The sequence below is a fragment of the Geotrypetes seraphini genome, chromosome 12 (genome assembly GCF_902459505.1).
Source record: "Geotrypetes seraphini chromosome 12, aGeoSer1.1, whole genome shotgun sequence".
Classification (NCBI taxonomy): domain Eukaryota; kingdom Metazoa; phylum Chordata; class Amphibia; order Gymnophiona; family Dermophiidae; genus Geotrypetes; species Geotrypetes seraphini.
In genome coordinates this window covers 31,844,101-31,859,222 of record NC_047095.1, presented here as the reverse complement: position 1 = coordinate 31,859,222, position 15,122 = coordinate 31,844,101, and the positions used below count along the sequence as shown (strand labels likewise).

The window sequence follows — 15,122 nt, the reverse complement described above, 5'->3', positions numbered from 1 at the left end:
AAAAGAGAGAGGAAAAGTCTTTTTTATTTATTTTGTTTACATCGCAGAGCCGGTGTGGGGTTGGAGAGGTTGTAACCCTATACTTCTACTAAGACTAAGGGGTCCTTTTATTAGGTGTGCATTTAGCATGTGTTAATCTTTAGCGTGCGCTAAATCAGTTAGCGTACCTTAATAAAAGGACCCTTAAGTATCTTAATAAAAAATTTGGCCCGCAACTTAGCCTATGTTTTAGATTTCGGCCCCTTATGTGATTGAGTTTGACACCCCTGCACTAGATCCTCTGTTTAGGTAAAATTAGGACAAACGCAATGTTTTATAAGGATGACAAATCATAACCTGTCCAACTGTATGTTATGTATGTTAACCTTTAACCTGTTCTGAGCTCTTTGTCATTTATAGATATCTATGTGGCATGGATAGCTCAAAACTTGGAAACACATCTGTTAGCAGAGAGCTGGCAGCCTGAGGAACAGGAGCTTCCATCCAACTGTTCTCTCCCACATCACGTGTTCAACGTCAAAAAAATAAAGTCTCCGTTTCATTCCTTTTTCTACTCTCGCAATGACCACTCTAAGTGGTGCGTTTCCTGGCAATATAAAGATCAGTGGATGTGCATTGGAGATCTAAACCGGGCCACGCAGCAGGCTTGGCGAAGTGGTGGCTTCATCTGTTCCCAGAACCAGAATATCTACAAAGCTTTCAGGAGTTTGGTCTACTACTATAAAAGCTGTAATGGCACCCACTAAGGAAGTGGATGCTCACTAACATTGACATGCGAGAGTCAGGACAAACCTACAGAACACACACCATGTTCCTGTCCAATAAATCACACATCTTTGACAAAATAAGAGGTTTAATTTACATTTTTTTCACCTGATTCTTTTAAGGAAATTGTTCAAAACATTCCTTTTTTTCTTTATTTTATTTTTATTAAGTTTCAGTTAAGTACAATACATTGTGCTTAACGGGAAATAAAGAAAAACCCAATACAACCAATTATTATTGGCATTTACAAACAAATCAAAAAGGAAACCAACACACCTTGAAATATAGTCCTCAATCTGAGATGGAGGCATGAAAGAAACTCTTCTAGGACAAGAGATTAATATATTCAAATCAAAAAGAAATAGAGCAGAAAACTTCGACTACTATAACTCATGGATGAGAGTTACTCTGGCCTTCACTGGTGTGCTACGGAAACTGTCCAATAAACCACCCATCTTTGACAAAATAAGCAGTTTATTTTATATTTTTTTCACCTGATTCTTTTATGGAAATTGTTCAAAATATTCCTAACATGAAAGGAATGGTTCTAAAGACTGACCAAGCTCCAGAAGAAAGAAAAGGGCCTTGGTTTTTACAAAGAGCTCTGACACAGATGTGAAGGAAACCTTTGAAAAGGAAGGATTAAAGGTAATCTGTTCAAATCCTCCTGATCAGCCGACTGCTCTCTTACAAAACAAATTGCCGGGAATAATTTAAAAAAAGGTTGGATTCTGGCCCTCGGAAATTTGAAGGTTGGATCTTTGTGGCCCTGAAAATTCGTGTAAGTCATTGCATGCATACTTTTTTATTGGGCTTATAGAAGAATTATCACAACCTTCACAGAATCCATTTTGTCCAGGACCAATGTGACTTTGCATTGCTGCATTCAAGAGAACAAATTACAAGCCTTGGTTTGATAAAAAGAGGCCTAACAGACTGAACAAAGAACTAGGAGGATCATTTTATAAAAAGACACTTCCACTGATAAAATAGCATATTGGAGGTAATGTTATAAAGAAAATTTTAGGTATAAAAGCCATTGCGTGCATGTTAAAGGGCTTTTATAGAATTTTCCAGGGGTTACGCATATAAAAGTATGCACGATGACAAAAAAGCATGTACCTTCAGTGACCTGCATGTAGGTGTGTTCATGAGTCTGTGTGACGCAGGGGCAGAGTTGCAATTTACACACATACTGCCAAATTCCATAAAGTTGCACATGTAGTCTATACAAGGTCAGTTACATGCCTAGTTTAATTGTATAATTAGATTGTCAATTATTGATGTCATTTGGCACTAATTTTGATAGTTGGGCACATAACTGACCTTAATTGGTAGTCTAACAATCAGGTGCACAGATTCCATAGAGTGTAACTGCAAGGGGGGGCGTGGACTTGGGAAGGGATAGGAAGGCCATGGGCGTGCCTAGGAATTATGCATGCAGGTTATTGAATACTAGAAACATAGAAACATGATGGCAGATAAAGGCCAAATGGCCTGTTTAGTCTGCCTATCCATGGTAACCATTATTTCTTTCTCTCTCTGAGAGATCCCACGTGCTTATCCCAGGCCCTCTTGGGCATCCCACCTGCTGCGATCATTCCGGGGGTATTTAGGGATGTCTGGCAAGAGGGACTGGGCATCCCTCCTGCCGCGGTCATTACGGGGGTGCTTGGGGGTGTCCGGCAGGAAGGACTGGACATCCCTCCTGCCGGGGGATGTGGTGGCAGGGTGGTGGCAGGAGGACATTCAGGGCCTGCTTTGGGGGGAACCTCCTGCCGGTAGTTTTCACTGGGGGGGGGAATGGGTCCCTGCCACAGCCGCTAAACTGATCGCGGCACGGAGGTTCCCTTGCCGATCAGTTCAGCGTTCGCGTTTACTTGAAGGCACCTGAAATATAGGTCAGCAAAATGCTGGCTTACATTTCAGGTGCCTTCCATGGGCCTAAGGAGGCCCTAGGATCGCCTAGGGCCGCCTAAGATTGCCTAAGGCCACTTCTATGTGATACCATGCCCACTCTGTACTCCTTCTATATATTGTAAATCGCTGAATGTCCAGCTCTCTTGAATGTAAACCACCTAGAAGTTGCAAGATTGTGGTGGTATAGAAGAATAAAGTTATTATTATTATTATTATATGAGGTTAAGCAGCCCTAAGCGTCTCACTAGGTTCCAGTAGGGAGTTTGTTTTTCAAAAAAGTGCATCCCTACTGGCATTTAGACAGCAGTAGGTCGCCTAAAATCGGGACGCCGTTGATTGAATTGTCTCCTAAGGTTTTGCACCTAACACATGTGAACAGCCAAGGTTAAGACACATTAGATGCAAAATCTCTGAATTAAGTGCATTCCCAGCAGAAATTGAATTATTTGCAAAAAGGAAAAGATACAGAAAATAACATGTAACAAGAAACAGGATGTTCAGCAAAAAAAGAACATGAACTAATCAGGTCTTTAAGTAGAAATATCAAAATTAATGTTCCTTCAAGATGATGCTTGAGTTGTATTCAAGGAATTGTCAATGGGAAGCCCATGGTGAAGTGCCTTATTCTTATTCAACAACAAATAGGAAAAAATATAGGACCAAGTTCCTAACTACAGTACATTTGTGCTTATCTCCTTTACCTAATCAGAAAAATAACACACACCTTATTTCTCATGAGCTTTAAGAAACTGTTCCAGTTGTATTGAATCCCAAAAGATATATTCCTTACTCTGAAAATTTATCAAACACTTGCATGAAAATTTCAGAAAACAGGTGGCTCCTATCCTCAGAGCTTGAGGTTTTAATGCCAAAAAATGCTTTTCTCCTGAGCTGTGTGGACCTGGCTATAACCATCTTGAACTATTGCGGCTTTGGCAGTATATAAGAATAAATTATTATTATTATTATTATTAAACTTTATCTCCACAGAATTTTGCCTGTTTATTTTTGAAATACATCTTCATAATTAAAGCTCTATCAGATTCTATTTTCCTTTGCCACCTAGATTCATTCACACATGTAATTAGAAGAGTAGCCCTAGCCTGTATAACATCTTGTGAATCCTCCAGAAATTCCGTAAGGTTAAACTCTTGATACAAGTTGGTCTACTTCCTGTTCCACCATCAATTTTTGTTTTTGAGTAGAAATCAATAAGGTTTCAGCATTTTGTATTCCCAATATCTCTCATGGGTCATTTTTTACAGCCAGATAAAATGACTGATATTTTCCCCATTAATGGCCATGTGCTAAATTTCACATTAGCACCTCAGCCCTTTCTGCCACCCATCATGTAAACAGAAAGGGCTCATGCACTATGCATACACTAATCAATTAGCCTGCAGCAATGTAGCTACGCTAACCAATTAGTGAATGCCCCAGTGCTAAAAAATGAATTAATTGTTTTAGTGCATGGGTAACATGCATGTGGCGTGCACACATGCAAAAATTAATGTGTTATGCTTGAATGAACCCTGTGATAAGGCATTTTTTGTTGCAGGAAGTATGTCTTAGTGCAGTGGTCTCAAACTTGCAGCCCGGGGGCCACATGCAGCCCGCCATGTACTATTTTGAGGCCCTTGGTATGTTTATCATAATCACAAAAGTAAAATAACATATATACTCGAATATAAGTCGATCCGAATATAAGTTGAGACCCCTTTTCCCCCCTTAGAGGAGGAAAAATGGTTGACTCGAATATAAGTCGGGCAGCTTAATATTCAAGTGTCCTGCCCTGTCAGGTTTTGCACCCAGCCCCCTTCCATCCTCCCTCCCCTATCAGACTCTGCACCCAGCACCTTTCCTTCCTTTCCCCATCAGACTCTGCACCCTCCCTCCCAGGCTCTGCCCCCGCCTCCCTCCCTGCCCTAGCCTCATACAGTACCTCATCTTGGCGATCCGTGGTGGAGATGCAGCGGGCAGCAGCGAACTTTCCAAGTTCCTGCCCTGCTGCTAACTGGCTACCACGAGTTCCTTCGGCCGCTGAGTGACATGAGCAGAAGTGCGATTTGGCACTGCTGCTCGGTACTGAGAGGCATCCTTACTGGCTCTCACGAATTCCCAGTATGAATGCCTCAGTACGAGCAGCAGCACCAAATCGCGCTCCTGCTCGTGTTGCTCAGCGGCCCAAGGAACTCGCGGCAGCCGATTAGCAGCAGGGCAGGAACTTGGAAAGTTCGCTCCTGCCCGCTGCAACTCCACCGCGGATCGCCAAGATGAGGTACTGTATTAGGCTACACAGGGAAGGAGGCAGGGCAGAGCCTGGTGGTGGCGGCCTTAAACAAAAATTCTGGGAGGGGGCATTGACCCGAATATAAACCGGGACCAATTTGGTGGCCCAAAAATCCCAGTTTATATTTGAGTATATACGGTAAAACAGTTTCTTGATCATATGTCTCTTTTGCTATAAATTACAATATTATTATTAAGACTTAGCCAAAAGGAGATTTATAAACTATGAAGAGTTTTACCTCATGCAAAATTGTCATTTCTTTAATAAGACATTAACTATTTTTTTTTAAGCCCTCCAAGTACCTACAAATCCAAAATGTGGCTCTGCAAAGGGTTTGAGTTTGAGACCACTGTTTTAGTGCTTACTGCGGCTCAGTAAAAGCCCCCTATATTTTCAAAGAGAAGTTTTGAAGGGAGTTTCCCTTTGAAAGGCAGCCTGCGGGTATACTGTCTAAAACCGAAAAGGTTCATTATCCACTTTGTACTTTTCCGCTATGTATACTGTCTTGAACTGAAAAGGTATGATGGGATATAAATAAAACTTTGTTATTATTATTATTATTAATTATTGTCCTCCACTGATATATAAACTGATCATTTCTGGCTTCAGACATGTTATTCTCAGGCAGTAGAGTTGTACAAGAGAATTAAACTTTAATAATACTGACAAGTTGCTGGAACAAAACCTTTAAAACTCCCCTAACACTTCCACTGAGATAAGCTTGCTCTGTTTTCAAGGGTTGCTATGATTGAGAGCAGCACCTTGACCTCCAGACTACAATCAGGAAGAAGATATGGAAACTGGCTACTAAGAAGAGCATGGGAGGTGCCCGAGTTCTTGGAACATACAATAGCAAGGGCATGATTAGTCCTCAGCTCCTTGTCTGTGCTCAGGGCCAGGAGGGAGAAGGCAGAGGGCGGGGGTAAGGATGGCTAGTCCGGAAGGATGTTGATTTATGTTTCCAGGGTAACAAAACAGAACACATTATTCATAAAAGCAGAACTGAGCAGATCAGAGTATATATCTGGAAAAATATGCAGAAGTGCATGGCATGGAGTCCTTTTTTTTCTTTCATTTACTTACTGGTGTGTTGCTCCTCCCAATAACTAATGAATTTGTTCATCCATTTTTATTCAGATTTTTGCCCCAGATGGTATAGCACCTGATGATCCCCAGATCATACTTTCAATGTGCCCTCAATGCCCCAACGCATAGGTGATAAAACGAAAAAGAAATTCCATTGGGGAAATAGATCAAGTTCATTTCAGGTGAAAACTCAAACTTTGAAAATTTGTTCCACTACTGGCTAACTGCCTTGCTAGTGCCTATTAGGGGTGTGTAGCTCAAAAGGTTTTCATGTTGTGTCATTTCCTGTGTTGTTTACAGGAATGTTTGTTTTGTTTGGGGGTTGTTGTTTTTTTAGTGGTGGTGGGGGGAACATTTTTCTTTATGGAAGCGATGCCGTTAAGATTGCAGGCTTTTTCTAAGAGAGTGCACTTTTTTGCAAAAAGGGTACACTTTTCCTGAAAGAGTGTGCATATGTTATGGTTTGCACAAATGCACACTTTCAGAAAAGAAGGGAGGAATATATCTGTGGTACTCTAGATGGACTGTGGGTTGGAGGGAGAAGAAGAAAAGTGGAGCAAATTGCTTCTAAAGTATTGCCAGGCTAGTTGTGCCCGGGGTTATCATATTTTGAGTGGTAAAACCCTGAACACATGGCCCTGCCCCATTCTGCCTCTGATCCTGCCCTGTTCCTTCCCTAGCCCCACCCTCACAAAGCCTCTGTTTGTCACATCTGGAGGGCCTAGAGCAGTGGTCTCAAACTCAAACCCTTTGCGGGGCCACATTTTGGATTTGTAGGTACTTGGAGGGCCGCAGAAAAAATAGTTAATGTCTTATTAAAGAAATGACAATTTTGCATGAGGTTAAACTCTTTATAGTTTATAAAACTTTCCTTTAACAGTTAAAGATTAAAAATGTATAAACTATAAAGAGTTTTACCTTATGCAAAATTATCATTAACTATTTTTTCTGCGGCCCTCCAAGTACCCTATTTTTTCTGCAGCCCTCACATTTAAATTTTAATATCTTTTCTTTCTCAAAACTGGTACATTTCAATCACTAAATTGAAAATAAAATCATTTTCCTACCTTTGTTTGGTAATTTCATCAGTCTCTGACTATGCATCCAATATTTCTTCTCTTCTTTCAGCCTCCTGTATGCTTCCTCTCCTCCAGACCTAATTCCCTCCCCCAACTTTTTCTTTCTTTCTCTATGTCTGTCTTTCTTTGATTCTGTGTCCAATTTTTTGCTTTGTTTCTGGCTCCCTGTCCCCCCCCCTTCTTTATTTCTTTCTTCCTTCCTTCCTTCCTGCCCTCCCCCACGCCACCGCCGCCGGGGAATAGGCTGCTGCCGCTGCCGCCATTGGGAACAGGCCGAGATCTCCCTCTTTCTCTTCTCCACGGGGCCGACCAACTCTCGCCGCCCGACGTCAATTCTAACGTCGGAAAGGACGTTCCGGGCAGCCAGGCAGCGATTGGCTAGCCAGAACGTCCTCTCGACGTCAGAATTGACGTCGGGCGGCAAGTTGGTCGGCCCCGAAGAGAAGCAGGGAGATCAAATAACACGGTGCCGGCCTGAGAAGGGAAGGGAAGCAGGTTGGGCACCATTGCTCTAGACGAGCCGCACTCTAGGGAGAACAGTGGACCGCCCCCCCCCCCCTTGGTACGCCACTGTAGCAGCAGCGTGTCTGGCCGGCTCTTCCGTGGATAGCGCAAGGAGCCGCCAACCCACGGCTTTGAACGGAACAAGCCGGCCAGACATGCTGCTGCTCCAAAAGGAAGATAATGATCCAGTCCAGACTGCGGGCCGCAAATAAAATCTGGAGAGCCACATGTGGCCCGCGGGCCGCGTGTTTGAGACCGCTGGCCTAGAGCATCCGTGCATACTTAGAGGCCCTCCAGATTTGGCTGGAACTCATCGGGGCTTTCCAAAACCTGGACACACTGCCTGGTTTTGGAAAGTCTGCCAAGCACCTGGACAGTCCGGGTTTTTCTAGACGTCTGGTAACTCCATGACTACGCCATATTTTGGTAATATGCGCTCAGTTGAGCACCCACAATTATTACAAAAAGCTGGCTCCTACGCATGCTACTTTGGAATGTAAGTTCTAAACCAAGATTTTACCAAAAAGTCTCACTTCTGGATTCTGAGTAATTTGATAGTGTTGCATGTAAAATTGCAATTTTCACCTATCTGCCAAGTTTCTGAGAAACAGCGGTATCAGGAGAATATTTGACGAGGTTTTCAGGGACCAGTACTGTTTGCCCCCATGAAATGATAGGGTAAACTCATTGAATATTAAGAACAAAATTACTTTGAAAGTTACTCACAAAATAATATAAATAAATACGAGAAGAAAATGGCAACATAGGACTGGCCTTCTAACTCAGGTGGCAAAAGCTGTGCATCAACATAAAGTCCTCAGCATAATTCCCAAATTAGATCTGCTTTCTGGGTCAGCTGGGGGTGAGGAACCCAGAGTGCCATCCACAATTCCCTGGGGGAAGAGTGTCCTGGTCATTGCTTAAGGGAGACATCTAGTGGCCAGATTCAGTGCTCATGATTGCAGAATTTTGGAAGGGGTCTTGGTGAATGACAAAAACTGTGGAAACAATGTTCTTGATTGGAAGGTTTAATAGCATATGTTCTTCACGAAAAACGATGTAGAAAAATCCAAATGATATACAGCAAAAACTGGAGGTGCGGACCCACTAGTTTTTGCTGTATATTATTTGGATTTTTCTGCATTGTATTTTTTGAAGAACATTTGCAATTAAAACTTTCAATCAAGAACATCGTTTCCATAGTTTTCTTTGTTTTGGCTTTCTCCTGTTTTCTGTAGAAGTTTCTGGTGATTTGTTGTTGTTGTGGTCCATTACTGCATTGAGCAGAGATGGTATACCGGAAGGAGGAAGGATATAAGAGAGGGTGAAAATTTCTGAGTAACTGCAATTGAAGTCTCATGGCACCAGTCAGATCCCAGCCCTGGGCCCAAGTGACTGGGAGACACTAAGGAGCAGGAGTAAACTGCCAGGCCCAAAGAAGGAGAAATGAAAACAGCAACAGTTACGACTAGCTTGGGAATTTCCAGCCATTTCATGCATTTGAACTTTTCTCATATCTCCTTTGCTTACAGTACTTGATTCCAGTATCAAAAGCAAGTTTCTCTTCTGCTCTCTTCTGAGTCAAATAGTTCTCTTTGTGGGTTACTGTCAACATCCTGTTCATGTGTAAGCAGGGTGGCAGTGCTCTGCTATCACAATAATCCAAACTGAAGATCAAATGCAGAAGAAAAGGAGCAGCAAGAGGAAGAAGGCTCAAAATAATTTTATTATTAAATCTAAACAGAAACAGAAAGTGGTCCCAGGTGTATCTGTATCCAGATTTCAAAATCAATTTGTTTAGGCCACCTTTTATCAAGCCGCATTAGGGGTTTTTATCCATAACATCTTGTTTGTCTGTCTTGCCTGTTTAGATTGTAAACTCTTTTGAGCAGGGATTGTCCTCTTTGTGACTCTGTACAGCACAGTGTACGTCTGGTAGCACTATAGAAATAATTCATAGTAGTAGTGTGAAGAGTTTCAGTCTTTGGGAAGCAGAGCTGAGATTGTGATGTCATAATGCCTCATTCCACCAATAAGAGCTAACCTCATCAGTGATGTCACAATGGCTTGATTGTCCTGTACTCCCTCTGCCCTCCAACCCAGCCAGCAGATTAACTGTTCCATTTAACTATATCCATGACATCCTGTTTGTCTGTCTTGGCTGTTTAGATTGTAAGCTCTTTCGAGTAGGGACTGTCTTCTTTGTGACTTTGTACAGTGCTGCGTACATCTGGTAGCACTATAAAAATAATTAATAGTAGTAGTATTTTTAATCACCAGCCACTGGGGTAAAAGTTCCAATGCTCATAGAATCCCTTTGAGCATCGGAACTTTTACTGCAGCAGCCGGCAAAATAAAAAACCCTAACACGGCTTGATAAAAGAGGGCCTTAGATTTTAATAATAAAAATTATTTTGAGCCTTATTCCTCTTGCTACATCTTTTCTTCTACTGCTGTGCTATCTACAGCAGTCATCATTCAAAAGTTATCCCAGATTCTACAGATTCAAACTCCTCTTATTCAGGAAACGCCTAAAAACATACCTGTTCCAGAAATACCTAAACAATTGACCCGCTCTCCCTCTCCATCCCCCCTCCCTATTCCACCTGAACTTACAGCACTGTTATAAATATAATCTGCTATCTTCATCTTATCGTAACTTTACGTTGTTATTTATCCCCAACAGGTCCTGTCGGACATTACCTACTAAAATGTACATATTACATTTTTGCTCAGCAAATTGTATTTCTATACTATTGCCTCCTGAGGTCTCTGATCTCTGTATTTCCTCTGAATATCTACTTATTGTATTTCGCTGAATGTCCAGCACTCTTGATTGTAAACCGCCTAGAAGTCGCAAGATTGTGGCGGTATAGAAGAATAAAGTTATTATTATTATTATTGACTTACTCATACATGTGCGTTCACTCTGTAGCTCACCAGTATCTCTCTTCTCTAATCTCTCCTTATTTCATCAGTACGTCTCTCTTATCTGTAACCTTCTCCTCTATTGCCAACTCCAATCTTCTATCTTGTTGCATTGGATGCCTGGAACAGACCGCCTGAGTCAGTATGTCAAGCTGTCTCTGGCAGTATTCAAATCTAGGCTAAAAGCCTACTTTTTCAAGGCTGCTTATAACTCCTAACTCTCACTCACTTGTAAAATACCCATGTTTGTTTTATCATTCCCTCTGTAAGAAATTCCCTAACCCCTATTTGTCCTGTTTGTTTTAATTAGATTGTAAGCTCTATTGAGCAGGGTTTGCCTAGCAGCGCTATAGAAATGATAAGTAGTAGTAGGAATAGAAGCAGCAGAAAATGCATCTATTCATTCATCACCCCATAGTTTTGGAAATCATTTAAATGGATGCATTGTTTACCCCATCTCCCCAAAGCAAGCTTTGTCATAAAAAATAGTTCTAATTTAGCAAACTATGCAGTTAGCGTTAGGAGTATAAGCAAGCAGGTGGGCAGAAGTAAATGTCAGCATGGTCTCTCTGGGGATTTCAGGGATATCAATATTCACACACTTCTGGTTAGGTAGAATCATAACGTGTATAACATAAGTCATGAGTCCTGTCTATGCTGTTTTGCTTGAGAATGAGAGCATGTACAAGAAGGTTTAAAATGGGGTGTCCAACCTTTTGGCTTCCCTGGGCCGCATTGGCTGAAAAAAATGTTTCTGGGGCCACACAAACACGCAAATGCTGCAGCAAGACAGAGGAGGGAGCCGGCAAGACGGTAAACATCCAGGGGCAGCAGAAGAAAACACTGCATCGCCCTCGACCGGGGCCGCACAAAATACTTCACAGGGCCGCATGCGGCCCTCAGGCCGCAGGTTGGACACCCCTGGTTTAAATTGTATAAGCATTTTCATTGGCGGATTCTCTTTTAGGATTAATTTTTAAATTTTGAAAATAGCCCTGAGTGTAATTTATAAACAACTTTTGTATTTATGCTTGTTAGCCACTCCTTACATACCATCAAAGATTACCGAGGTCCTTACAAGATCATAGGAGGACATTTTATAATACATCATACTAGATCAGGGATGGGCAATTCCAATCCTCAAGAGCTACAGGCAGGTCAGGTTTTCAGGATATCCACAATGAATAGGTATGAGGTGGATTTGCATGCACTGCCTCCTTGAGATGCAAATCTATCCCATGCATATTTATTGTGGATATCCTGAAAACCTGACCTGCTTGTGGCTCTTGAGGACCGGAATGCCTACCCCTGTACTAGATCATGTGCTGATCATGAGCTTTGCTTTGGTTAGCAACATTTCTTTGGAATAATCTGTCAAAGTCATTAGGTGGAAAGCCAGACCCTAAAAAGTGTAAAGTGTTGTTAAAAACTCACTTGAGAAGCAAGATGGCCGCGGTGTAGTTAGGCTGCCGACTTGTCTCCCTGCCAGGAAAATTTTCCTCTTATCCGAATCTATCAAAGATTATATCGATGCCTAAAAGGAGGGGGAGAGCGGCTGCTACAGCCCGGCAACCTGAACTCACCCCACGACGGCAAGGGACGATGGACGGCTTCCTCACATCTTCGCCTCGGGGCGAACCGGCATTGATGAACCGAAGGGAGGTTTCGGCTTTCGGGAGCGAGGTGTCGCTTAGCCCAGCAGGACCACTCCCTCCCCAGCAGCCACGAGAAAGGGAAACTACGGTGGCTCGGAAGGGACAGGAAGCTACTTCCCTTTCTGAGCTGGAAGGCTCTTCGGCGTCCCTGGATTCTCGAGAGGCAGCAGAGGTGAATGGGAAGAGGGTAGAACTGACCATACCAGGAGGACAGATTCCAGCGGCCCCCATACTGGAAAGGCCAGCAGAGTTCACGCTGGAGTCTATCTGGAAGGCATTAGACTCCCTATACCAGTTATGTGCAGGAACGCTACCTCTAGTCAAAGAACAAGAGAAGAAAATTGAATCCTTACAGGAAGGAATGAAGAATCAGGGGGTAAGAATGGATTCCTTGGACCAACAGGTTCAAGGGATACAAAAATCTCAAGTTACCTTAATGCAAGATAGACAATTGTTAGTAAGGAAAGTTGAAAATATGGAAAACTATACTAAAATGCTAAATTTAAGAATACTCAACTTTCCTAAAGTACTGACAATGTCTCCTAGAGATTTATTTAATAAATTCCTTAAGGAAGAATTTAAATATCCTGATTCGGGACTTCCAAGTTTCAAAGTTTCAAGTTTATTAGGATTTGATATACCGCTTATCAAGGTTATCTAAGCGGTTTTTACAATCAGGTACTCAAGCATTTTCCCTATCTGTCCCGGTGGGCTCACAATCTATCTAACGTACCTGGGGCTATAGAGGACTGAGTGACTTGCCCAGAGTCACAAGGAGCAGCACGGGGTTTGAACCCATAACCCCAGGGTGCTGAGGCTGTAGATCCAACCACTGCGCCACACACTCCACTACATAAAATACATTTCCTTCCAGTATCAAAGAAGGTTTCACAACCTGGGGTGTTACCTGACCCAGAGAACGTAATGGATTTAACAAGAATATTGGAAACTTCAGTGGATGAAGCCATCTTGTACTCCACACTTCTGGTGACTTTTGTCTTTCAACAAGATAAAGAGGTGCTTCTTAGGCTGTTTTTTAGGCTTAAAGAGGTGACCATTATGGATTCTAAGATCTCCATGTTCCCAGACGTTTCATAACTAACTCAGACTAGAAGGAAAGGGTTCCTGCAATTGAGACAATCAGTACTGTCTTTGGGTGCTAAATTTCAGCTTAGATTACCCTTGTAAATGTTTGATCCTTTTGGACCAACATTCATATATTTTTTTTGACCCTGTTCAGTTACGGTTTTTCCTAGAGGGGAAAGGAGTTGTCCCTCCCAGTACCCCCATGCGGACTTAGTCCTTAACTAGAAGATGGAACACCGCTTTGTTGTAGTAGTATTGTATATTTTCTTGATATTCATCAATTCCCATGTTGTAATGAACATAAGAACATAAGAAGTTGCCTCCGCTGAGGCAGACCAGAGGTCCATCTCGCCCAGCGGTCCGCTCCCGCGGTGGCCCATCAGGCCCATTGCCTGAGCAATGGTCCCAGACTATCCCTTTTCTCATATTGTGGACTTTATTAGAGAGACTGTTTAATTTATAAGGAATTTTGTTTATTTTTAATCATGTGTTAATCTCTCTTTTCTTTATATATATATACTGGAATGGTATATTTATAAAATCAATCAATAAAAAAACCCAAACCCTCACTTATGTACTATATACAGGCAATTGAGGGAATATAGCAGGGAATCTGAAGATCCTGAAACATAAAATAGCTTATATTGAGGTAGTGTGCCTGCTCTTCTCTGTGTGGGATAGGCTTTCTTGTAAAAAAAAAAAAAAAAAAAAACCCCAACAGAGATCCTTTTTTATTTTATATTTTTTTCTTCATTTATTTATTTTGTATATTATTTTATTTATTTTGGTTTTATATACTTTTTTTAGATTGTAACTGCTCTATTCTGATAAATAAAGCAGAATATCAAATTCCACTCCCCCTTTTTTTTTTTTTTTTACAAAAACTGCAATTGCATTTTTTGCTCAGGCCGGCATGCTATGAGCGTCAGGAGCAGTGCAGAGCTTTCAGCATGCTGGCCTGAGGTAAAAAATGCTATTGCGGTTTTGTAAAAGGGGGGGTTTAGTAAAATATAAAAATCCTGTTAGCAGACTTTATCATGAATCCAAGTTGCAAGTGGGAGGGGAAGGGATTTTTAATCTCCCATATAAAAAGAAAAATATTCAAAGCAGAGATGACTGTCCTCCACTGAGTGCGTATTCCCTGACTTCAATTTGGGCACAGATTTCTGAGACTACAAGATTATTACACTCAAAAGGCCTGCTATCTCTATCTTTCCCCACTGTGGCAAAAATGTGATAAAAGCGAATTAATAATTTCTTATTATCCTATCAGACAACTTTACGCTGGGCTTTACTAAACCACAGAAGAGCTTTTTACCACGGGCTGGCAAGGTAAATGATCCAACGCTCATATGAATAGAATGAGCATCAGAGCATTTACCTCAGCAGCCCGCAGTAAGAAGCTCTTCCATGGTTTAGTTAAAGGATCCCTTAATTGGGAATATTCTACCAACAGCTGTCAAATTGGAAACAAACTATGTGGGATTAGAAGAAAACTAAAACACATGAATGTATTCTTTGTTTTTTTCCCCCAATCAGTTTAACTGGTTAATCTTATTATAATCTGTGTTGAACCATGTCAGTGGTAATTGGGGACTACAAGTGTTGTATTAATCCCCCGTCCAACACGTGCCATGGGACCTTGTTCAAACTGTATCATCTCCGTGAAGCCAAACCTAGACCGTTAACTCTTTGGGTAAGAGTCACTACAGCAATGAAAGTGATCATCTATTGTTCTTCATGTTACAGGACCGGTAGTCTTAATTTGATATACAGTGACTCACAAGCTGGGAGTGGACAGAATGACTT

The 15,122-nt window shown here is 41.8% G+C and overlaps 2 protein-coding genes across 2 annotated transcripts in view; one reads left to right on the top strand and one right to left on the bottom strand.

The window, feature by feature from the left end:
- Window positions 1-2,897, top strand: part of DNASE2B (deoxyribonuclease 2 beta) — a 34,709-nt gene extending 31,812 nt beyond the window's left edge. Inside the window, exon 6 of the mRNA XM_033917203.1 lies at window positions 400-2,897. Within this exon, the coding sequence (XP_033773094.1) occupies window positions 400-746 (347 nt within the window). The 3' untranslated portion in view covers window positions 747-2,897. The remainder of the gene's footprint in view (window positions 1-399) is intronic.
- LOC117346928 (uricase-like) overlaps window positions 1-15,122 on the bottom strand; it is a 100,022-nt gene that overhangs the window by 83,191 nt on the left and 1,709 nt on the right. The gene's annotated exons all lie outside the window — the stretch shown is intronic.